This window comes from Taurulus bubalis, assembly GCF_910589615.1.
Source record: "Taurulus bubalis genome assembly, chromosome: 20".
Taxonomy (NCBI): Eukaryota; Metazoa; Chordata; class Actinopteri; order Perciformes; family Cottidae; genus Taurulus; species Taurulus bubalis.
Window position 1 is genome coordinate 13,749,670 of NC_136608.1, and position 25,762 is coordinate 13,775,431.

At 43.9% G+C, this 25,762-nt stretch overlaps 2 protein-coding genes across 2 annotated transcripts; one reads left to right on the forward strand and one right to left on the reverse strand.

Annotated features, from left to right (window-relative positions):
- The first annotated feature begins 295 nt into the window (after positions 1–295).
- sema3c (sema domain, immunoglobulin domain (Ig), short basic domain, secreted, (semaphorin) 3C) lies at positions 296–18,791 on the forward strand. The gene is made up of 16 exons (XM_079236460.1): positions 296–400; positions 1,056–1,118; positions 3,908–4,027; positions 6,236–6,326; positions 7,281–7,400; positions 7,527–7,669; positions 7,762–7,876; positions 8,359–8,428; positions 9,862–10,006; positions 10,187–10,409; positions 12,159–12,247; positions 12,800–12,841; positions 13,075–13,232; positions 14,174–14,241; positions 15,431–15,561; positions 16,883–18,791. The coding sequence occupies exons 1-16, from the start codon at positions 311–313 to the stop codon at positions 17,312–17,314; spliced, it is 2,100 nt and encodes a 699-aa protein (XP_079092586.1). The 5' UTR covers positions 296–310; the 3' UTR covers positions 17,315–18,791.
- A 1,318-nt stretch (positions 18,792–20,109) lies between these two features.
- Positions 20,110–25,406, reverse strand: cd36 (CD36 molecule (CD36 blood group); the record flags this gene model as incomplete). Its single annotated transcript, XM_079236118.1, has 12 exons — positions 20,110–20,286; positions 20,392–20,446; positions 21,096–21,169; positions 21,267–21,385; positions 21,512–21,699; positions 21,973–22,042; positions 22,125–22,174; positions 22,437–22,528; positions 22,637–22,792; positions 24,433–24,577; positions 24,689–24,849; positions 25,284–25,406. The coding sequence occupies 12 exons, from the start codon at positions 25,404–25,406 to the stop codon at positions 20,110–20,112; spliced, it is 1,410 nt and encodes a 469-aa protein (XP_079092244.1).
- Between the last annotated feature and the right edge of the window lie 356 nt (positions 25,407–25,762).

Below are 25,762 nucleotides of genomic sequence, written 5' to 3' on the forward strand. Positions count from 1 at the left end.
CTAAGACTACAAATCTGACCAGGGACTCAATGCAATATTTAGTTTGAAACCAACTCTTCAGCAACTTCAGTTACCCTGAATATGAAATTGCAACAATAGCGTGTGTGAACTGACGATATTAGAGAGCAGCATCCAAATCCTAAAAGATAGTCTTCCTATGTTTTTCCCTTCTGAGATCTCTCTTGACACACACACACGTATGTTTTCTTCTTCAACCTTTTCTCTTCTGTGTGTCTCAGACCTGCAGGCCTCCCAGTCCTTTGAACACTACAGTATATCAGAGAAGGCCATGGACTACCGGATCCTGCAGATGGACGAGGATCAGGACAGGATGTACGTGGGCTGCAAAGACCACGTCCTCTCCATGGACATCAACAACATCACCCTTGGCACGCTTAAGGTCAGCAGTTTATCATCTGGATCTATGATAAACATTTTTGTTTTAATACAACGCTGGCATCGGTTTTCTCTCTCTACCACGACGAAGGAGAAAATACAATATTTGTTAAATTTAACAGTGTGTTTGGCACATCATAAAACTGCTGCACTGGTATTATTCTAATCTGTGCAATGATGTGCAAATTACCGTACATTTGCCTCGATCAGAACCCTTTTAGGGTTATTCAAACGAGGCATAAACATGCCCCAGCTCTCTGATGACGGATTCTGTATGCAGCGGAGGACTTATCTTCAGTGTAATTGACAGGCATGAAGTGCATAAACAGATGGGAGAGCATTTAGGTTCCCCCAGGGAGCCCTGCACCGCATCCATTTCTCCCCTAGTAAATTGCTTGATATATTCATTGAGCCAGACCTTCAAGCACCTCTCCCTGGTTTGAAACCTCTCGCATTTTCCACAGACGGTAGCTGGCACAGGAGCTTCTATCGAAACTGAACATTATACGTTTGTTTGTGTCCATTTTCCCTCAATTTACTCTGTGATTTCTGTCTGACGATCAAACCTTGACTAGTCTCTCTCAATCTGTTCCTGGCTTGCTGGGCTCTTTTCCCCAAACTTGTCGTTAATTTAAATGCTTTTTTTAAATTCCCGCCAGGTGTCGTGGCCTGCGTCTCCGAGCAAGGTAGAGGAATGCCAAATGGCAGGAAAGGATCCCACGGTAAGAAACCTCAACATTTCAAAACCATTTCTTTTTAGATATCAATCAATAAATAATACTCAAATAAAAGGAGATTCAGATATGAACGCTCATGTCAGCTCACGAAGCTAACCATTACTGTGCCAACAGTAAATATCTCATAGTTAACAAACCAATGGGTGGTGGTTCTTTGTTTGTGGATGTGGATTCACCTGCACCTTCAACCAGAGGGCTTGAACCTCAAGCTGCAGCACACCAGCGGCATACCCAGCGTCACTTTTGGACCCCGTACCGTGAATGTGGAAGTTGCTGCCATTGTGAGCGAGATCTAGACCAAAGGTCTTGTCCGCTGTTCCCAGATCCGTTCCCCCAGGTGGGTCGACTGCGAATCCAGTGCGTGCCGCCTCCCGGGAATCTCCCCCTCTCCCATCTGTGAGCTTGTTTCAGGTCCAACCACATGTGCGTAGCGGGCCGCAGATGTCCACGGGGTCACGGGCTGACCCCAGACTCCTCCTGGCATCGGCACAGTTGGTCAGGAACGAGAGTGAGGCGTGGGAGGATCCGCGGAGCGCTGTAGAAAAATAAACCAGAGCTCGCAAATGGGATGCAGCTCATTGACGCAGGGATTTCATAACCCGCCCTGATTCTGAGCAGCACTTGTTCGCTGGAACACGATTTAATGAAGGCATTGCGGTCGGACTCAGAAGACTGATTCCTCCTCCGCCTCTGTTTTCCACTAATTGGGTTGCTCTGGAATGAGCACACACACTCACACACACACACACACAGTTGCCTATAAGACACTGCAGTGCAGAGCAGAGAAGAAATCTCCCGTACAACTTTTTTACATCAATTGAACCCCTTCAAGTAGCAGCACACGTCACCATAAAAAGCATCCGCATTGTCCGTCTGCCCCACATTCTCCCCCATGTCTCCATCCCCTGGCAGCGGCTGGAGTAGTGGAGCTTTTGTACAACACGCTGGTGCAGAAATAGAGAAGAAGCTGTTTCCAGTCACTGAGTGAGTCGCTCTGCTCTGAGTCACAGCCCGCCCCGCTGCCGACAGGCTCCCACAAATATTTGGGTGAGCCATCTTTGTGTGGAGCCACTCAGTGGCCCCCTTCACCTTTCTGTCATCCCTTTTTTTTTTACTCACAACTCAGTTTCTCTTCTAAATTGTTTTCTTTCGGCTTTCTATATTTTTCCACTGTCCTCGGTCACTTTTTCCAACTCTCGGTTTCTTCCCTAGCACGGCTTATATTTCATTTTCTCTCCCCCATGATGCTTCTTCATTTGAATCAGAGCGCCACATCGCTCTGTTTTGGTTACCCTACACATCTGTTTATGTTAAGTTACTCTTCTCCGATACGATCTGTGGTCAAGAGGGGCTTCAGCGACCGCACGTTGTTGCCAGAGAAGGAGAAAAATACCCCAACAAGGTTGATTAAGTCTGTTTTGTGCTGGCTCAAAGGCCTCCACTTGAAACCCAATGTGAACAGCACTTGAATGTGAGGCCGTAAAGGCTGGATACTGTTTATCTGGCACGGCTAAGAAGCCTGCATGCGTGTGAGCAATAAACCCAAAAGAGACAAATAAAACAGGATACAGCTACATATTTATGTTTTATCCTCCTCTATTTGGGTGCAGGCCCCCGGGAGTGGGTGTGTGCGGGCCGGAGGAGGGTGTGATGAGATGAATGGGTGATGTGAAGTGGGGAGAAATCAAGGCAGACAGAGAGAGATAAAGAGGAGGAACATAAATAACAGAAAATGGGCGTGTGACGGTTGAAAATTCCCTTGTTTTTCGACGATGGCTCCCGGTGGAGCCGCGCACCGACCGAGAGCTGCAGCAGCTGCCATTCCTGCAGCCGCGGCCAAGTTCTTGACGGCTCCCTGGATGCGTCCTCCTCTCCTCCCCGGTCCTTTCTTCTGCCTCCGCCCTTTTTCTGCAAGCTCGGGCTTAATTAGCCGCAAGGTCCGGCGCTGCCGCTGCTGCCGTTGGTGTTTGGGAAGTGAAAGCAGAGATGGATCAGTGATCTGCCTCTAACTAGATGTATCACGTATATCACTGACAGTCTTTTTCCACTGGCCTTAATACCAGACCAGTGTGCTGTGGGACTGTTTGAATGTGCAGCATTGTATAACCCCCATAAGAAGTGAGATAAGTTTGAACTACTCCCTCATAAGGAATAGGATACTTCAGGAGAGATAAACAAGTTTGGAGTTGGTATTCACCTTGGCTGAACACCAGGGAATAGACCTTACCCTCGGTTATGTCGTAGCCAGTGTGTTGCGTCGCAGGCTAGATTAAGAAAATATGAAAGAAATTATTTTTCACAGTGCTGCCAACTGCTTGTTCTGTTTTTAAAGGGGTATTCATGCTTAAATAACATTTAAGCCCCACTAATGTTTGCTGAACTGTAGCTTCAAGTACAACTGAAACGCTAAGCTAACAGTTAACTAAGCTAACAGTACCATGAAATCGACTCAACACTCTGTGTTATACAACGAGGTTTGAGCAAACATTAGCCATCATAACCAAATTAGGCTAAAGCAGCAAAACTCCTGAGTATTACATAGAAATATGATGTGTTTTATTGCCTATAAATCCAAATTTCCATGTATTTTGTGCGCGGAACTCTGTTTTATGTCTTCTCTCAAAAGCTAATGTGAGACACCAATACATATAAAATCTAATGTGTAACCGCAGGTTCAACATTTCATTGTAATTCACCTGAGTGACATTTTTATGCTTGTTTCTAACCTACTGAACTCTTCCCCGTGTCTCTCTTTGTTTATCGATGCCTTCCAGCACGGCTGTGGGAACTTCATCCGGGTGGTGCAGCCGTATAACAGAACACATCTGTTCATGTGTGGCAGCGGAGCGTACAGCCCCGTCTGTGTGTACGTCAACAGGGGCCGCAGACCAGAGGTGGGAACACGTTGACAGATTCACTGAATATACAAACTCTTGATGGTGTAAACCATGTTTTGAGGACACTGTTGAGAAGCGTTTGGTAGTTTGTTCACTCCGGTTATCCATTAAAATACTTTTGGATAGAAGGAGGAGACGCTGAATGATACTACGGCACAAACATGCTCTTGAAAGTTTAAAAATGAAAACATCTGGTCTCCTAAATTAAAGAATTTAGACGTCAAAATTAAAAAAAAACAACTGTGATGGGTTTTGTAAAGCTAAAAAATAATGAGCAAAAGAACATTCAGTGGTTCCCCTGTGGTTATTTAACCAGAAACCTAATCACATTACCATAATTGAGTTATTGTAATTTATATGCTCATTACTCTTTTGAGACAGTCATTTATAATTCTTATTCTTTGTTATTCTCTAAAAATAGTGTTCACCGTTAAGGTCCCTCCTGAGCGCGGAAAATAGTAACATAGTGGGAATACTGCCACCCAGAGCAAGTAAACAAAAAAAAGAGATACAATTCTCGTGGGATGGGACGCAGATGTATATGAATCAGATTCTAACTCATTATTTAGGGTTTCGAAACCAAATATAAATGATTGATATTGATTGTTGGCTGCAATAATATGAAATAGGAGTACAACATTGTCATAATCTTTCTGACTAGTCACCTAGAAATGTAAATGTGTGCAGAAGATGGCAACCAGTGCACCACATGAAATTGCAATAATCTCCTCACAGTTTATCTTTACCTGAAATTAAATGATTTCCGCCATCAGATAGTGGTTGTGTCTAACAATAGCACATTCAGTCACTGTACTAAAAAGAGTTTGCAAGTGTCCCTGCATGAAAAGATTGACTCCATAACTTTATATGAGCAAAGTTTTCCTGCAAGCCAGTTTGATCTATGCTGAGGATAAGAGGGTGAAAATGGAGCTCTAGTGTCAGGGATGGAGGGCTGATGCGCTCTCGTCTCCGGCCACACAGCTCTGGAAGTGGGAGCTCCGAAGCCCTCCAGGAGAAAAGTGCTCACTGAGTGAACAGCATTTAGCCGCAGGCCGCCGCCGGCTGCCAAAGCGCTAATAAGCAGAGCGGGTGAGCTCCCAAACAGGCTCTTTCCGCACCGCGGTGCCTTTTGTCATTGGGGGGATTTGTTTGAAAGGCAGACTCTGTTTGCAACTTCGGAGCTCAAACATGTCTCAAGGAAAGGGATCTGTTAAGTATAACAAGCTGTCCCCGTGAGAACGTGCCCAAGACTATTATGTTGGTTTCAGACTGGATGGAGGGGCTGCAACAGGAAGACCGGTTTTCCAACGTGCTCCTTAGATGCATAGTTAATTAGACACCGCAATAAATGTCCATCTTACTGAGTTAGTCTTTCATTTAGTCGTTTATAGGGTGTGATGCCTCCACTCAAAGAAGTTGCACAGTAAAAACACTTATTGAAAGACAAATATTATCTTAAAGATCTCCTCCACATGTCTTAAGGCATTACAGTAGGTTTGAATGTTTAATTAAACTACCGATTAATTTAACTAAAAGGTTTTAGTAGAGCAAAGAAATGTTCCTTCTTCTGCAGATGGATGTGAAAACAGCCTTTTGACATCAAAATCTGCAAATGCATCTTTCTTCAAGGTGAAGGTCAAACATCGAAGCAAAACACATGGCGGGGCTTTAGCAGTTCGTCACAACATCAAATGACTTAAAAGGGATTCTCTTTGCAGTGTCGAGGTTAATGACACGGCTCACCAGATGGAGTCTTGGCGAACAGACACGTTTTTTTCCCGGAAAAATTCTCCCCGGCCGACGTCACTTCATCGCCATTCAAGGAAGCACCACCGCCGTGGGCCAGACCTAAATAGGATGGGACAGGAAGCTCTGTACTTTGCCCAAAAAAATACTGTAAAAGGCGTTTGGACCGTTCAGGCCGCCACAGAGGGGGGCGGGGGGTTAAACTTGGCAGCCGGTCCCACCTGAGATGGCTATCCAACACATTTGCAGGGAAATTCCTCCTAAATGGAATGTTCTTTTTTTTTTTTACCGCTCCACATGGGCCAGTTAACGCAGGAGCGTTTCTGTGCATAGAACCAAAAGCAGAGCTACCTAGTGGGGCATTCGGCATGCTCCTACTCCCAGTTTTATTGCGGTAGAGGCCACTGGGCTTATAAAACTGTCTCCACTATCTCTGACTTCTTCTTTTCTCTGCCACAGGAACAAGTATTTCACATCGACTCCAGGACCGAATCTGGGAAGGGGAGGTGCTCCTTCAACCCTCAAGTGAACACAGCCTCCGTCATGATCAGTAGGTGTTTCCTAAACCTCCACCTCCGTGGCTTCTGTAATACCAAAAACAAATTCAAGTTCTAGTTTGTTTTTCTACGGTAGCGAGGGCCCATTCCTTTGTGTTTTGGTCCTGTAATTTGATTTGTCGAGTCAGCAGTGCGTCTCTTAGCAGAACCAGCTATCAAATGTCAGTCGGTATCATAATAATTCATAAAAAAGTGAGGATTAAACTTGAATACACATCAAACACAAAGCACCAAAGCACCCTCACCTTCAGGCCAGGCCGCGTCCTCTCTGTCCCTCTCTCTCTCTCTGATTGGTCGAGGAGTGTTGGGTTGCCGTTGACGGGGCTAAAGGCGACACATTGCACCCTCAGCTCTGCTTTCTGACATCTGAGCACGGCCGCGTCAGCAGCAGCGTTTGCCAGCTAGTGAGCTCCAAGGAGGGAGGGTGGAATAACCAAAAGGAGTAGGAAGGAAGGGGCTCTGCCAAATGGAGTCGAGGTCGCAGCAGAAGGGCTGGCGAAGCAGTGATGCGGCTCCCAAGAGCCTCAGAGAATCAGAGGCCGTGTCTGGGCTCGATCAGATCTGCACTTCACTTCCCCGTCCGCATGTTTCGGTGCTGTCATCGCTCCCTCCTTAGCAAGCCAGCTTGGATGCGAGCCACATTCCTTTAATCCTTCCCCGATTTGTCCCACATCCTCCGAACACATATTCCACACCTGATGGAAATGAAGTGAGAGTGAAGCAATGCAAGAACAACATATCTTACATTAGCAGCAGGAGCCCATTCATATAACATTATTTATCAGTCAAAGAAACACATATTGGTGTATTTTATCCATATTATCTTCAATGTCTGAGGCAGTTTCTTTTTATTTTCTTGGTTTCTAGAAGCACTGTACAGGAGATTATATAGTTGTTTTGGGCTCTGCAAAATATGTGAGTATTGATTTGCTGTGTGTTTCTCCCAGACGAGGAGCTGTTCTCAGGCATGTATATTGACTTCATGGGGACAGATGCTGCCATCTTCAGGAGCCTGACCAAGAGGAATGCAGTGCGAACAGACCAGCACAACTCTAAGTGGCTTAGTGGTGAGAACAACAACTTTTACATTTATATACATAAATACATTGATGAATTTACACAAATGTGCTTCATTTTCATGTAATTATCAATTGTTAAAGTCTCCATGCATTCCTTTTTTTTTTTACATTCAGAGCCAATCTTCATTGACGCCCACCTGATACCAGACGGAACAGACCCCAATGATGCCAAGTTGTATTTTTTCTTCCGCGAGAGGCTGACAGACAACAGTGGAAATACCAAAAATATCCACACCATGGTGGCCAGAGTGTGTCCGGTGAGTGAGTGCCTTTGCATGTGCCTGAATGAAAGGGACGCTGTACGTTTTGTGGTGTTCGAGTTGCTTATGTGCAGCTTTTGCTACGGCAGAGTGACATCGGGGGACAGCGCAGCCTGGTGAACAAATGGACCACCTTCCTGAAGGCCCGGATGGTGTGTTCGGTTCTGGAGGTCGACGGCACCGAGACGCACTTTGACGAACTGGGTGAGTCAAATGAATCGTATATATATTGCCTTTAATGGTTGCATGCTCCGTTGTGTTTTCATGCTCCATTAAAGCACTTTAAAACAAACTCTGTTTTAGAAAATTCGAGACCAACGTAATTCCCCATTTTTGTTCCAAGGTTTCCAGCGATTGCTTTCTCCATAAACAATCCATGGAACTTCCTTTGTTTGGTCTGGATTAGGGCTGTAGCCCTTTATCAACTTTCATAACAATTGTTCTGTTCTGTTGTTTCTGGTTACTTCACATTGGTTTATGAGCATATTATTCAGCCTCACCTTTAGAAACTACAAACCTGAGCTCCCAAAGCTGCTTTTCCATTTAGCTCATCAGACCGATCAATCTGTCAACATGTGCATTTATTAATTCATGCGCTCATCGCTTTCTGGCAATCTCATCCGCGGGATGAGGTGATCCGGGATATGGGGAATTACTTGAAGGTATACGTGTGTTTTCCCTTTCAGAAAATGTGTTTTTGCTGGAAACCGATCAGCCTAAGGGTCTGTTGGTGTTTGGAGTCTTCACATCCACAAGGTAAGGCCGCGGACGACGGAGCCAAGTGTAACATTCCTGCAGGCCTCAGTAGTTATGTTAATCACTGACTGGATATCAGCGAGAGAGGATGTGCTTGTCAAAGGGCCCTGTTACATAGAGACGTCATGTGTCATGTTGCAGAACCGCTTATTCAGAGGATGAGCTATCAGTTACAACGTCCTGGTGGCTGCACCACATGGCCTTCGTTTTGATGTTTTGTGCTCGGGATTGTAAGCAGCATTGCATTATTTTTGCTGCGTGACATATATTTACAGTACGCATTGATACGGAATATGTTACACGATACATATTGTTGGACGCAGTAATACGACACAGCAGGATTTTTAATGCGGAGAGAATTTGTATTATTGCAGTTTCCAGATGGGTGAAACATGAGCCTTGTTTGTCAGGTTTCAGAGAAAACAAGAAGGAATATGGTCACCTTTCTCTTTTTTTTGATGTATCTTAGAATAGTATAAGTATTGTATGTATTCCATGTTTGAAGATTATCCTAAAACACTTCAGACCAACCGGTTCCAGTGAAAGAAAAAGAGAAAGAGGCGAATACAGTATAATACAAGACAGGTGTTTTGTGATTGTTATTTTATGAATTTTTAGTTTTATTGTATTTTTAACCCAGTTTTAAATGCCCACTCTGCATTACAGTCCTTGTACCTACTAATACTGATATTATATATCAGAGTATTTCCTCAACCCAATTCGGGACAATTAATCAAAATGAAATTCTTAAACTCTTTAGTAAAATCCAAGAACAATAATTGACACTACCATTAAAATGACGATGAATAACATTTCAACATCATGATCTTTCACAGTAGAAATGTAGGAATGAAAAGTTCACCCTCTGTGGTAATTGAAGGCAACCACACTAAATAAACAGATTTAACGACTCTCGATCAGCCGAAAGTCACAGTCAGCAGGGTTGCGTGGCAATTTAGGAGGTTTAAAGGAACGGTCACTTGATCCAGATCCTGCCACAGGCCCTCGATCCACTTGTTAGCTCAGGATCATAGAAAGGTTGCAGTGGAGTATCCTGGCTCAAAGAACACAGCCAAACCAAACAGTGGGGTCCTTGAGGTCTTTTACCTCGATGTTATTCCTTTCTTCCTCCGTCTCCGCTTCACACAATATGCTTCTGTTCTCCTTTTCAACAGAGATTTTATGTTTGAAGAAGTGTGGTTTTAAATGACTTAGCCAAGCCGCATCAGATCAATGAGTTGGAAAATGAGCTGCCCCACCCCCCACCGGAGAGGCGCTTTGGTTTGACCCAGACTCCATAACTTGCACACCCTTAGAAACAGAGATCCTAATAAACAAGTTCAGAATACTTTAGCTGGGTGGGTCTCCAGGTTGTAAGTTTAGGACGTTCCCACTGTTGTGTTTCCTTGAAAGTATGCATCTCATTTCCTCAGCTCCGTGTTTAAAGGCTCTGCAGTGTGCGTGTACAACATGGCCGACATCCTCACCGTCTTCAACGGGCCCTTCGCTCACAGAGAGGGGCCCAACTTTCAGTGGGTGGCCTTCCAAGGACGCATCCCTTACCCAAGGCCCGGAACTGTGAGTTCATTTCTGGGCCACTCATTCATTCATATTCAGAGTGGACGATTCCACGAGTTCATTTCTAAAACATACCTCCTTAAACATTTACAGCCAGAGAAAGGAAGCAGGGAGAAAACAAATCTTGTATTACCAGCCTGTTACTAAATGCCATAACAGTATTTCCTTTTGTGTCTCCAGTGTCCTGGGGGAGCCTTCACACCTGACATTCACACAACAAAGGAGTTTCCAGACGACGTGGTGACCTTTGTGCGAAACCACCCAGTCATGTTCAACCCCATCTACCCGGTGGGACGGAGGCCGCTGGTGGTGCGGTCCAACGCTGACTACAAATACACATCAGTGGCAGTGGACCAGGTCATGGCTGCCGACGGAAACTACCAAGTGCTCTTCCTGGGCACAGGTACGAAATGATAATTTCCTATGGCCACATTATCTGTACTATGTTTTATATTGTATGTTGACGTCATGCTAAAATGCTCTGACGGGACAATATGAATGGAGATTTCATGGATATTTCTGAAAATAAGTGAAAGGTTTTGCAGGTAAAGGGAAAAAGGTGCATTTGATTTTGTAATACAAGGGAGATCACTCCTTTTGACCGGGTCCCCTAAAAATATCTTTACCACACAACAAAACGTCAAATTTGTTGTTTGACGTATCACCAATACCAAAGTCCACATCGGGAGGAGATTTGGCTCAAACAAACACAGGACTTTCACCCAGGATTGAAACAAAGTCAACGTTTTTCATTTTTAACTTATTTTAAGTTCCGTAACAAACAAACGTTTACTAAACCTAACTCAGTAGCTTTTTTGTTTTGTTTCAATTCAGTACATTAACCACATGTTTAAAACAGTAATCTGGGAGAACATACATTTCCCTTGAAATGTAATCCAGAATGCAGTTTTGTTGCATTTTCTTTACTAGACAGGGCTGCTTTTTTAGAATCAAAATCATTTCACTTTTTTATTTTTGAGGCTGATACTAATACCAATATTTGAAAGCGTAACAAATCTGATCTGATATATCAGATAATATTGTCTTCTTTTTATACAAACAAACATGTAGGATGCCTTAAAATAGTTGTGACCATAATATGTATGAAGCAGGATATTAGATATATCTTATATCTTATATCTTTGCAGTTGTTCTACTGTTTTGTGAGGTAATATTGGCTCTTTATGATTCTGACGCTATTATAAGGAAACTAATTTACAGTGATATGAAGGTAAGTGGCAATAAAACAAAACCTGTCTTGCCAGGTCTTTAATCAGTGAATGATTGTTAGGAGGAGACCTCTCACCACCGCTGGTAATCAGAACAACAGATAACAAAGGGCAGAGTACACTGTGTGGTGGTGAATTAGCAAGTCGCATAAAGAGGTCATATACGGTGTGATAAGAGAAGGTCCTTTAGGAGAGCGCTTTCTCCTTGTGTGGTTATATTTTTTATTAAATCAGATGAGAAAACCTGCAGGTGGAAGGAAACCTGCAAGTGTAGGACAGATTATGAGATGAAATGTTCCTGAGAGCACAAGTGTAGAATATAAATGATATCTCTTGTTTCCGTTCCCACAAAATGGTGGTTAAACAGAATAATATGTGGTGCTTGTGCACATAATTATGCGTGCATTTGTGCTCGTGCATTCTCTCTCTCTCTCTCTCTCTCTCTCTCTCTCTCTCTCTCTCTCTCTCTCTCTCTCTCTCACAGCTGCTTGTGTTTATCAGGCAGCCTTTCCATTCTGTTTCTCCCGCGTGGATTCTCAAAGACATGCCAGAGCTGTCTCACCATATCGGAGCCCCGTAAAACGCCGCTTTGCCTCGAGGATGAGCGAGAGACGCTCTTATCAGGCGTGTCCAGGAGCTGTTACTGGAACTTCTTCTCCCTGCTCTGCTGATCCAACTCCCAGAAAGAAAGAAAAAAGCATTATTGATGATGATTGTGTTGAATTTTGCCCTTCTGCGTGGCCCTTGCGTCGGCTTAAGAGCTTCCATTCCCACCCCTGCCACAGTTGATCTTGCTATAAATTCTGTCCGTGGCTAATTCAAAAGCAAACCTTTTTTTTTTTCACAAGCCATATCTGTTTCACACGGTTGTTTAATGCGTGCGCGTCATTATAACTCAACACGTGTCTGCTTTCTGCCCCCAGACAAAGGTACAGTACAAAAGGTGATTGTGCTGCCAAGCAATCAATCTCTGCATGACGATCTGATCCTGGAAGAGCTGGAAGTGTTTAAGGTCAGCTGTTTTTTTTTTTTCTCGCTTTCATGATGCTCTTACTTTCATCCTCTAAAATCAAAGGCAGAGAGGGGGGGGATTGGGCATAACACAAAAGTCCTGTGGGCAGACACAGAAACCTGGTGGCATTCAGCAGATGGATGTTCTGCAGCGTGGAGTGATGGGAAACATCCTCACACACTGCAAGAGTCTGTTCGTTGCCCCGAGTGTGAACCGTCCCACATGCTCTTTTGTCTCCTCGAATCACTACAAGTGTGATCAACCTGTGATCAGATGCAAAGGCCGCGGCTGCTTTGATCCTCCGAAGCGCTCCATCAATCAGAGGAGATGTATTCTCAAAATAGTTTTCAAAAAGATACATCTGGCGAAAAGCTGATCCTAGATGGCTGGTAAAACAGTTTGTTTAATATAAAATATAAATAAAAGTCTGATGCTCTCAGGCTATTTCTCCAACATGTTCCCAACTATTCCTTTTAGATTTTGATATAAATGACTGTGCACATTGTCTAAAAGCTCCTAACTCGGTTCCTGTATGTGCTATTTTTTTTCCAGAATCAAGCTCCTGTTACAAACTTGAGAATATCCTCAAAAAAAGTAAGCGACTCACCTCATTTATTAAGCAGAGTTTTATTGTTTTAATATGTTATTCATGGTCTGTGCAGCTACTATGTAACGCACGAAACAGAACTCTCCTGTGAACGATAAGCCTCCCAAAGGCCAGGAAATAATAAGCCATAATTGTTTCGCCGCACTGCCTCATTTTCCTGTCAGCCGGCCACTTATGAAGACAAACAGGGCGGCTGATATTTGAACTGTTTACTTTACAGCAACAGCTGTACGTCAGCTCGGAGTTCGGGGTCTCGCAGGTCTCCCTGCACCGTTGTCACGCTTACGGCTCGGCTTGCGCCGACTGCTGCCTCGCCAGAGACCCCTACTGCGCCTGGGACGGCCTCAGCTGCTCGCGCTTCTATCCCACCGGCAAAAGGTACCAAAGGATTTACAGCTTCAGGGCTCATACCTGCGCTTTAGTGGCGTTATTCAGGATCTTTAAATGCCCTGCAAAGAAGTATCAAGTGTCCACTAAGGGTTGTTCTCATGGCTGTGTAGAAAAAAAACTATGCGAGCCTTTAAGCCCCAATACAAGGCGTTTTCTGTGTTAATGAGCGCTGACAGGTGTTGATTAGGGAACCCCGTCATGGAGGCAGCTAATCAAAACTTTTACGAGTGTTAAATAAACAGCAGCGCCGTTGAATAGCGTGCAGTATTCACACTTTTTCCCAATTTGCCCTTTGAATCTGCTGGACCTTTGGGGGCCCGATGGGCAACCGACCTAGTATTCATCAGTTACACAACAAATGGGGAATTATTTAAAGCCATACTGGATGTGGGGAACAGATGATGTGCAACAATATGTTCAACAACAACAGAAAAAGAGCTGCTCACAACATGTGAGGGCAAAAAGATCATACGACTGGAATCCTTCAGTGCACACTGTGTACATCACTAATTCGGCCTTTTGTTGTTCCATCTAGACATAACACAGACGCGGTGGTATGAGCGACACCTCGGCTCTGAACCAATGCCTCTCTGTTCTCTTTCAGGCCTGCGTCTGCGTTGTCTCTCGACATTCCAGTCAGACGCAGGTCAAGCTTTAGTTTTTTTAGTAAAAAAAAAAGAGCGGCCCCCTGTTTTCCTGCAGGAAAACGTGTCTGAAATGCGTCAGCTGTTGACATGCTCCTCTCCTCAAGCTGCTCTGTATGAGTGTGCGTCACGGAGAGGAACAACAGTCAGATTCCCCTCATATTGTTTTGGTACTGACAGCCACTTCCACGGTTTTGAAGAGACGAGCATGTGAGGAGGATGGTTGTGTATTCTGTATTTAGCTGTCGTGTATTTATACTCTGCTGTTTTCCTTTCCTGTTTTAGGAGAAGCAGAAGGCAGGACATTATGCACGGGAATCCACTCACTCAATGCAGAGGATTCAATCTGAAAGGTAATTAAAGGTGCACTGATCAATATTTGTATGTTCACAAAGGATCAAATGATCGTTTTTGTGAAAGGTGTCGCTCAATGTGGACAAAACCACAAAGCATTTTCACCCGACTTTGCATTTTCCCTCAGCTCTACAGAGCTTAGTCTCTAAGCTCTTTGTTACGTTTTTACGGCCCACAAATGAACTCCCAACGGCAGGCAGTTGTTCTCAGCTCAGATAAACCCACCGTAAGCTACCTGCCCAGCGCCATGCAGCTATGAAGGAAGATGTTGCACTCAGGAGTCGGCAAAAAGGAAAAAAAGCACAGAAACAACAAATGAACGTGAATGCTTCTACATGTAAGCTGCATAATAGATCAACATGTTAGCCCTAACCCTAAATGTATATGATGACAATATGTCAATGTTGTGTTTTCAGCTTGTTTTTAACTTCCATTTTAAGTGTCCAAAAAAAGTAAAAGTATAGCAGTATGCATTTAAATATTTACCTACGCTATGTATTCGTAAATGAACATTCGTCAAATCGGTTAAACTACTTCCACGACTTATTTCCATTGACACAGACATTGACACACCAACTGTTACTGTACAATTAAATCCACATTTGATGGCAAAACTGTAAATACAACCAAAACAAAAGGAGTGCAGTTGGTTACACCGGAGCTGTTTGTGTCCAGGTGCTGCCCAAAATCCACCGCAAAGATCCGCCCACCAGCAAAGGGTGCACTTTAATGAGAGGAGAGGATTTGCTCCCCAGAGGGCCCCATTTCCGTGAGCAGTCTACAACATCTCTAAATTAAAACGAGCTTGGGGAACCAACCATATGGCCATTACCACTAATTAGTCACAACCCTGTCGAACATCCAGCTGAGTGATGAACCGTTTAGCTGCAGCAACCAAAACTATATAAATGAGAGGAAACTGAGAGTCGCTCCGATGCATTGCCGCTTGCATTGCCTTTGTCAGTTTGAGGAAGCCGAGGAAGTCTAGGCGGGGATCGGTCGTGCTGCAGGTGTCTGACTAATCTCTGTGTCAACATTCCCCTCTCACAGTCGGGAATAGAGACAGATTTGAGTCCATCTGTGGGGTTTGTGTCTGTCAGCAAGCGACGTCTGACGTGACTCCCTTGACTCTCTGTGTGTGTGTGTGTTGTGTGTGTGTGTGTGTGTGTGTGTGTGTGTGTGTGTTAGCCTACAGAAACGCAGTGGAGATGACGCAGTACGGCGTGAAAAACAACACCACCTTCCTGGAGTGCCTTCCCAAGTCTCCTCAGGCGTCCATTCGCTGGCTCATTCACAGGGACAATGACAGGAGGAAAGAGGTCAGTTCTGACATTTAGAGGGGTCAAAGGTCGACATCACGGCCCGCCTTTTGCGCGCATGCAACAAGTTGACGTGACACAGCGGAAATCTCTTTTTGAGATATGACTGATTAAAGGTCCCTTGTCTCGCTCCGGTGTTTTGGTCAGGTTGTTAAATATTACATTGATTATTAAACATGTCATCACACGCTCGTATCGCCCGAGGAGTGACGACGGCGAGCATGGAGCGTCGTAATGAGCGGTGATACAGATCAAACATGATGTGGACCCTTGACTAATGGTCGGATCCTCAGCGGTGCAGCGTTTAACGCAATATGTGACACCCCTGTAACCCTTTGAAAGGCTGTGAAAGATTAAATAAGAGCGCGTCCGCATGAAGAATCTTTCATGGATTAAGCTCTCACCTCTGTGGAGTCGACTCAGAGTAATGGCGGTTTTATTGCCGTTTCCCCCACGAGAATAGAAGTTGGCCTTAAAATAAATCACTTTAGTTTTATGGTGTGTAATCGTTGGAGTCTTTTCCAAACTAAAGCCCAGCTGGTTTTAGAGTAGTCAGTGGGAAAGGAATAAGCTGTTGCATTGAGAGTGTCAGAATCAGTTTAGTCTCATTATTTTCAATTCGATGGCGACGAAAGAGGTTCGTTCGGCAATTCCACTTTGACTGCCATTTCAACTTCTTTTATTATTTCAACTATTTGGAATGTTTCATCTGCAAATTTTCCAGACGAGTTCTCCAGAAAATGTATCAAAATCCAGAGTCCATCATTCCTTTATTCCAATCGACATCAAATGTAACTATACTGGAGGGAGGGAGGAGCGGCAATTTTTCCAAAAGATATTCCCTCATTGGGTTTTGATGAAGAACACAGTCCTTCAGATCTCTTAAAGAACATATCCATATATGTATATTCAGCACTAAGCACATGTTAACCATTAGTGCATCATCTATAAGTCCTTAATTAGTTTGCAATATATATTACTTAATTGGTTTGCAATATATATTACTTAATTGGTTTGCAATATATATATTACCCAATCAAGAAATGCATAATAGTCATGCTTATTAATCAAGAATATAACATTTATAACATTAGTGTTTATGAATTTCATACGAATGCGTTACTAATGAGTGTTCATGTTGGAACAATGCTTTATAAATTATGAATTAAGTGTTTACTCATGCTTTACTAATGCTAAATAGTGTGTAGTTATTATAAAGTGCTACCTATATTCATAATATTTGAAGGGAAAAATAGTATCGGATCATCTCTACTGCAAACCATGTGGTTATGATGACAGGACCTAATTGTGCCCGCCGCAGGTGAAGCTGAGCGACCGCGTGGTCTCCACGGAGCACGGCCTCCTCATCCGCTCCGTGCAGCTGTCCGACCAGGGCCTCTACTACTGCCTGACCACGGAGAACAGCTTCAAGCGCACCGTCGCCAAGATCCGCCTGCGAGTGCTGAGCGAGGCCATGGTGAGCGTGCTGACGGACAAGCGGCAGTCGCCGTGGGCCTGGGCCAGCTCGCTGCACCCCAAGACCCTGCTGGCGGCCTTCAGTCCGGCCGAGAGCCTCGCCGTGCATCAGTACTGCAAAGAGAGGAAGCAGCTCCAGAACCTCCAGCAGAAGCAGCAGCAGCAGCAGCAGCAGCCTCAGGCGCCTGGACCTCTCAGGGGGGACATGGCCAAACTGAAGCCGCTGCTGGACCGGAGGAAGAGCCGCAACCGGCGCAATCACGTCCCGGAGGTCTGATACAGCGAGGTGCGGAGAAACTGACACAAAACACCTCCACGCTGTTTTTTCCCCGACCCCAGACCTTCATTTTCCAACTCTCATCTCAAACTGCAGAGCTGCACTGTGAGGTGGGTGTGGGGAGTTGTTATTCGGCAATATCTCTTTTTCTTGCATGAGGTACCGTGACCAGATGGCTGTGACCTCCACTAATGCACACCCACAGGCACCCACGGGCGATTCATTTGCAGTCGCAGTCCCAACACAGACTGAGGTGGCCCGGTTGTGAGTGGCACTAATAAACTGGTCTAAGATGACGTTGCTTGTGATAATACACCTTGAGACGCAGCTGTGGTCAATGATCGTATCATATTCTTCGATATTAGAGGGGAAACTAGACTGGCCGGATATCAGCTCACCGTGGATTCGGTCTTTGTTCACACAGAGGCGGTAATTTTAAAATGAACATAGTCAATGGAGGAGATTGAAAGGGGACAAAAGGGAGACAGAAGCATGCTTGAGAGTGAGCGCCGTCTCAAAGTGTAATATTAGCATTTTATTAGATTCTACTCACATTTCTGTATTTACTTTAAACTAACAAATATGTCTCTGCTCAGTGAAATGAGTCAATTTGTGAGAAAAAAGGAAACAAACAAAAGGTTTCTCATGGGTTGACTGCCTCTCATACGATCATACAAAGCACAGATGGCGAGTGGTTCCACTAAAAGGTGTTGCATTACAGCGCTGTGTATATTAAACAAGCGATTAGTTCAAAGGACAAACTTAACATCCTGATGTTACCAGAAATAGTAGTAAAATACAGAGTCACATACACAATTCTGCAGGATCTGTTGCAAACATTTGACACCATCTCCTCTGTGTTTATTCCTGTTTCGAGAATCTGCCTCACTGTAAATCAGCTGCACATTATATTATACTTCTCTTGTTTCTAGCACAGAAGCATGGTTATAGAAATGCGTAAGTAATGTAGAGGGATCACATTCGCACATTTTTGTTTTACAGCGTAGTTTACATCTTAATGCTGAAACGTGACAATATGCTTTCAACATTTTCGACAGCAAAGTGGACAGTTTCAATTCAGAAATTATTTGACTTCTGTGAATACACTTTTTTTTTTAAGATGTAGTTCATGTAGATAGAGATTAATCGTTGCTTGTGTACATAGTATATTTTCGTTTCTTTCATCCTTTTAATTTAATGTTGTGCAGATGTTTGTGAAAATGTGTACATAATTTCAACATGATTCACCAGCTATGACTGTATCTGCAAATTGCAGAGACATACAGTATTATTTTCATTTTCAGAAAAGACTTTCTAGTTGTACCCTCTAAACAGATCTCTGCCTCGCGTTTAATAAAGCTGTGCGACCGGCGTCATGTCAACTTCAACTCAGTGTAACTTCAGTGTTATGAACCATGTGTATTTCTATTTATTAATGTCGTGATAGTCTGAATAAATCTGTTCCGATGAATCTCAATTTTACAGAAAGATCATGCATTTTATTGTCAAAAATGGTATTAGTGTAATTTCTCAAAATGTGAACGCAATCTTTTTGTTACTGGCCAATTTATCATCCCTCTGTCCACTAAATAGATTATCCTATATTCTATGATAATCATAGAAGATATATCATCCTATTATATTGCTTCAAAGGAACAGTCACACTGTCATCACAACATTTTTGGGAAATACACGTATTTGCTTACTGGCAGAGGGTTTGTTGAAAAGATCGATACAAGGCATGGCTGCACTGTAAATATGAAGCCGCACCAACAGCTGGTTAGCTTAGCTTAGCATAAAGACTGGAAACCGCTACTCTGGCTCTGCTTAAGGAAACCAGGGATCGTCTGCTCTGAAAAAGTGACTCAGCGTATTTATTCCTTATCACACAAAGACATTTGGCAACCTGGAAGATTAATGGGTTCGATATTGCGCAGAATTTTAAGAGCTTTTCAAACAACAACTGTCCAAAATTTCAAAAAATCTGTGCAGTCTGGGAAGGGGCGTAAGTTTAAAACCCGATGAAACCCTGTGTTCGCACCGAACAGTAGAATCAAAGTCTCCCAGGAGGCTACGGAGGGTCATTTGAAACCCATGAAACCAAAGAGAGGCCTCCTGCTGGGCTGAAATACTACTTTGTCAACAATCAAACCCAACTACCATTCAAAATCCCTGTATAATCGTCCCCCAGCCTATTTATATTACTCTTTTGGATTTAAAAAGGAAACCAAGTATTTTTGCTGCAGCGTGAACAATGGGGAGGTTTTGTTTCAGCCTCTGCTGTAGTTTGGGCCGAGGGGGGATTGTCGACCAATTTTAATAGAGTGTTTTTGCCGCGTTGGAACAATCCAATATTAGGAATAGAACACCCAGTGAGAAAACTCCCTTTCAGCTTTTATTCATTTTGAAGACACCGGTTCAGCAAAGAATACAAACATTTGCGCAAGATTAGATTTAAGTACATTTCTTTTACAGGATGTCGAACAAACCCATCTCTCCTCTGTGCAGTTTAATAACCTGACAATTTAGAGGATTCTCCGTCTGCTCTCCCTCCAGAGATCCCTGATTGAGTTAATCTTACAGTGTTTGCAATCAAAATAATACGCAGCAAAGCTCTTGAGCTTTACAAAATCACAGTATTCCTCCCCCTGGTATTCAAAGGAAGTATGACATTATAAATAACACTGCAATTACAAAAAAGTGCAACTCTATATCAAAAGGGTTGATGTCCCGTAGCAGCTTAAATGCACTGTGCTCTGCAGCTCACACATGACAGACACCGCTGCATGATCTGTTCACACAAACTTGCTTCGGTTATCGTTGCTCCTCACCATACAGTAGGAGATGGAACACAGTAAGAAGATGGCCACACCTGAGCCCAACAGGGCTTTCCAGATTATGTCAAACATCTCGATACGGGACAACAGCTCCTCTTTAATCATGGCCGCCGTCTCGTCATCCAACGAAGCCGTCTGGTAACACAGGGGGAGACGGGGAAAGAAAGAGAGTGACTGATTAAAATGCATCCCATCAGACTGCACACTTCATGACTGCAGGGCTGCGCTTTTTTATCGTACCTCGTTCATCCAAACAAGAGGGAATATGGTGTAATCCTTGACTTTCTTAAGCACCCTGCAGAGAAAGAGTTCATTACTTGGTATTCAGTGCGGGAAGATGTCTCAAACTTTCTGCCTTCATTTGACACGACAGAAGAGAGGAGAAGAAGAGAGAGAGAGGAGGCGGATGACACGCAAACTCAAACTTTCGGAAAGGGATAGTTTGACTTTTTGAAAAAATTACCGCTCACAAGTATTCTCTTTTTTTTCGAGTGTTAGATAGCTGTAGTATCTACCTTGAGTAAGTGACACACTATTAATGTCTGTGAGTAAATATGAAGCCACGGGTAGCAGTAAGTTAGCTTAGCAGTTAGCTGAGCAGTCCATACAAAGCCAGAAATAGTTTAACGCTCATAAAACCCCAACGTATCATAAAAAAATGTTCTGTATGAACTATGCAAACTGTATATATATATATATATTAATTAGCTTTACAGGAACTGGTTGACAGATTTAGTCACCTCTGAACTGAGCCAGGCTAGCAGTTTCCCCCTTGCTCTCAGTCTTTACGCTAAGCTATGCTAACTAGCTTGAGGCTGTAGCTTCACATTTACCATGCAGACATGAGCAGGGTCTCAATCTTCTCAATCTAACTCTCGTCATGAAAGATAATAGACATATTCCCCACAAAGCATTCCTTTTTTAAAAGGTGAAGTGGAACTTACGTGATGACATCTGATGGTCCATACATCATATTCACTTGAATTCTCTTGGCAAACCTCAAGGTGAACCCGGTTGTCTAGTAGAAAAATAGAAATATGGCACCAAAATAATCATCAGCATCAGAGTTATTGCCACTATCAAAGTCAAAAATCACAAAGATAAAATGCTCTTACAGGTTCCACGTCCAGGAAGGTGTCATGGTGCTCCTTACTGGGACTGAGGCCCTTCACGGCATTTTGTAGGGACGGACTGCCGTAGAGGAAGTGGGGCAGAGAGATATAGATGGGTCTTCCTGTTCAGATAGCAAAGAAACGGACAATTAAAAAATGCCAAGCAGCTGAGCAGGACAACAAAACAGTAGAACAGTTCTCTCATGCCGTGATTATGTTGAGCTCAACAAAACAAATGCAAACCGAACCCTGTTGACAGGAGCTGATGTCCAGGACTCCGGCCAGGCTGCAATTATTGGTGGTCTTCGGGTCTCTGCAGAAGCATTGGTTATCTGGGTTGACCGTAGGGGAGGCCATGGTGTTTTCCTGGAGGGTGAAGCGATACACTTCAATCCCTTTCAGATCAATGCTATCCACAAAGCTAGCGGACACAGACCTGAAGACAAAACAACAAGGAAACAGACACTGATCACCATGTACCCAGTAATCCATTGTGCAACTTAATTCAGCCTCCAGTACACGGCCGTGGTTTTGGCATTGGAAAGCTCTGACCTCTAGTGGTTACTGAGAGGAAAGTCCAAATGGTTGCAGTTCTCAAATTAAGACATTAAATCTCCCGTGGATGACAGTTACCGCCCGACCTCATGTGAGCAGAGCTGTCAGACTGCATCAGATGACATGGATCCCACAAAATGAAACTCTTCCTCACCTGCAGATGTCTGATGAGAAGAAATAGAGCGGCTTCTTCTTGTCCACAAAGGGGGAGAAGGAAGAAGCATCTGAGAAAGGGAGGAGGAGAGGAAATGAGGTCAGAGAGGTTACTCGTCTGCATTTAGGGCTGCAGGAGTGAAAGAGACGCACCTGTCCCGTTGATCATGTCACAGTACTTGTCGTCCCAGAAACGAAGGCTCCTGTTGAACAAAATTAAATTTGTCAGACAAACGATTTGATTTCACAGCCTAAGAGATTACAGTTAGAACAAAACAAAAGCAGAATTCTCACTTCAGGCTCTGTACAATTTGATTAACCTGATTTGATTAAACAGCACTAAAATATCACAATTTCTTTATTTTTTTAAAACTGGATTCTCACTTGTCAAAATATAGCACCTGATTTAAAAAAGATCAAGGCCAGACTCAAGATCTCCTTCCCTTTGTTCACACTCCGCCTCACCTCTCTCCTCGCCACCTGTCAATTATTCCCACTTTGGAGATGTCGTCCTTTCCAGTGTAGACGTTGAAGACGCCGTCATATGTACCATTGTACTAGGAAAAACACATTTGATTCAATATGTTAATAACTATTGTGTGTTGCTGGGTAGATCTAGTATATTCTGTGTCGTATGAGGTGTAAGTGTGAGGCTGTTTACTTACAGGGACAAATAGGCCCAGCTTTCCTTTCAATATGGGGTCGGTGTAACCCCACAGCAATTCGTTGACTGTACGGTACTGGAACAAGGAGGAGTTGGTTGTCTTTATCAGATTCTCCAGCACACCGTGAAGCACTTTTGGAACCAGTGAGTAAGCTGCCTGAAGAAAACAAGATCAAACATTTATCTTTATGTTTTATACTTATATGTAATATAAATGATCCCTGATGGTGTCAATAATAAAAGGGAACAGTATGGTACCATCTTCATACACGAGCAAAACTGCTGTGCGCACAACTGCTGTGGTTTCCCTCGGAGATAAGCCAGACAGCAACCTTCTTTTATGACTGTGATACTGCATATTTACAGACAAACACAGTGGAAATTGCTTGTGCGCATGATTTGAGCCTTATCAAAGTTTGAACAGAGAGCGCTGTTCCCAGAAACAAAGTCCCATTTTAAAACTTCCCAGTTGATCATAATTACAACGCTCCAACACAACAGTATCTTTGCAATGTCAATGTTATCTTCGGGTCTTTCTTACAGCGCCAGTCAACCATTGAACTGTCATATACCAATACTTGTTCAGAGTCATACACTTGTAATTATTTTGGGATAAGGTGACTAACTTTATTCTTGCTTGTTTTGGACAACAGATTCTGGTATTTTTCAACTTGTTTTTTTTTTCTCGTAATTATGGTCATTGTAACCGTGGGTCATGCTACGTTTGCAGTTCCACCTCCATTGTAGAAAACACTTTCAGAAGCTTTTTTTTCTAAACATGCCTACGGCTGAGCTAACAATGCTAACAGCGCAAACAGTGTATATGACAATGTGCTGATAGAGCTAACCGTAATTATCCAGCGGGGAGAACAGGGTGCTCTTGATAATGAATGCTCGGAATCCCGTATATTGCATTGCACTTTTAAAAAAGCTTTAGTTTTCATGTATCATTTTGAATCCTTAATGTCGCTCTGTCCAACCGGAAAAATATACAAAGAAATTAGCCCGCCGCATTAGCTATTTGGAGCTAACTGGGGCAACTCCTTGGCTCACCAAGATAGATGCCTATTAATGAATAGCATGCTGCGAGCCATCTAACTTAAAAGTACCTGATTGTAGTTTACCGCATGCTGCTTCTGAGGAAACCGGCCATTTAACCGAGCTAGCTGCCTATTCATCTACGCACACAGAGAGCTATTTAAGTGTCTTTTGCTGTGCGTCGCTGTGAGAATAAAACCTCCCACGGTTTTCCTTTAACATTTCAATAGTTGTTGCATTAAAGAAGGAGTTTTGTAGAAAATCATGTTTGTATTCCTCAGAGTTTAACACGGAAACATATTGTCTCGACCATTGCATTTTATTATATCTCCTTCTGCAACAACTCTTTATGATATATAGTGTGTTGCCCAACCTGGCACAGAGTGGCACAGGTTAAAAGGACCGAAACAAGAAACATACTGCATCTCCGCTGTATATAAGTGTCTATATTAGACTAAATGTTCTCTCATCCTTGTTTTTCATGTGAAATTCTGGATACTTTTCAGCCCTTAAAGCTGTAAAAATAGATATTCAAAGGAACAACCTGGGAAGCCACTCAACCTATCAGAGAGGGTCACAAGCCAAAAGAGGCTGTGAACCACAAATAAGATGAGTGGTAGCAGAACAAAGCCACCCACCACAGAGCAGCGCTGCTTGCTTTGGCACAGCTTATCCTAGCCTTGGCACAGAGGCACCATAACTAACAGCAGAGCGGAGTCGAGTCAGGAATCACCGCACAGCGAGGTGACACTCACTTACAGCCACAGCCAGGTTGAGGGAGGTGACTTTGTCCTCTTCCGGTCCCACTGACATGGATGGCTCAAAGATGGCGCCCATGGGCAGCAGGAAGGAGGCAGTTTGATTGGGGTTGAATGTGATGTTCTCTTTGGCAAAATATCTTGTCCTGAAGGGGGAGACGGTAGATATTCAGTTTTGTTAACAGGAGAGGAGGTTCTAATTTAAGATGTGACCTTTCATCAAAATGTCATAAAAGAGGTCAAGACATCAAGCTTACTTGTATGTGTATGGTCCTTTCTCCACCACCACTGGAGTTGCTCCGGTTTGCAAAACCTCCTGGGCGTTTTGCACGTCTAAGAACCAGAACTGCCTGTACACCAATGCTCCCGTAGCAACCCAGTTGTCGTAAGCAGTCGTTCCGGGCTCAATGACGACTTCCTAAACCCCCCCGTCGAAGACAAACAGTCTATTTTTAACAATACTCAAGGCTGCCAGCAGGCCAGCTGCCCCCACTGACACATACAAAGGGTGGATGCTCTGTGATTTCAGCAAAAAAAAGAAAACGAAATCAGATCTAAACTGCAAAAAAAATGTCTCTACAGTCTCTTATTCAAATCACAGACGCTGATCTTTTGATGGATGAAAACACACTTGGCTCGCTGCACAGCTTCATGTTTACCATTTCAAGCAGCTTTCAAAAACACGCCTCTTCCCCCTCATTTCTCCTGATTCACCTTGATCTTCCGCGTACACACACACACACACACACACACACACACACACACACACACACACACGCACATGCATGCATTCACCCACACTTATCACTCCCCTATTCTCCAACCCCCCTGAGGTGAAACTCAGCAACCTACCTTCTCGACTGTCCCCTTAATGATGCTGTTCCCCAGTGGGATAAGGACACCACCCAGGATGGCAACCACCGCCCCAAACGCAGCTCCGGCTATCAGCCCGCACCTTCTGTCACAGCAGCCCATGGTGGTGTGCGCTTCCCTCCACCACTCTACGTCCGTCCGTCTGTCTGCCTTTGCAGCCTGTTCTCCTTCTGTCTCACTGTTTGTGTGCGAGTGCTAGTGTGTGCAGCTTGTCTGTGTCCCGGTGGTGGCGGCAGCAGCAGCAGCAGCAGCAGCAGCATCAGCAGCAGCAGCAGCAGCAGCAATGGCAGAAGTGGCACCGACAGGCTGTATCATCAGAGGAGCTGAAGGAGCAGCGGAGGCCAGGTAAAGGCGCAGACACCTTTGGCACATCGCCAATGGACCTCCCAGAAATACATTTATGTAATGAGGATGAAAGTTCGAGGTTCAGGTGAGAGCGGCGGCCCCAGGTATCAGGG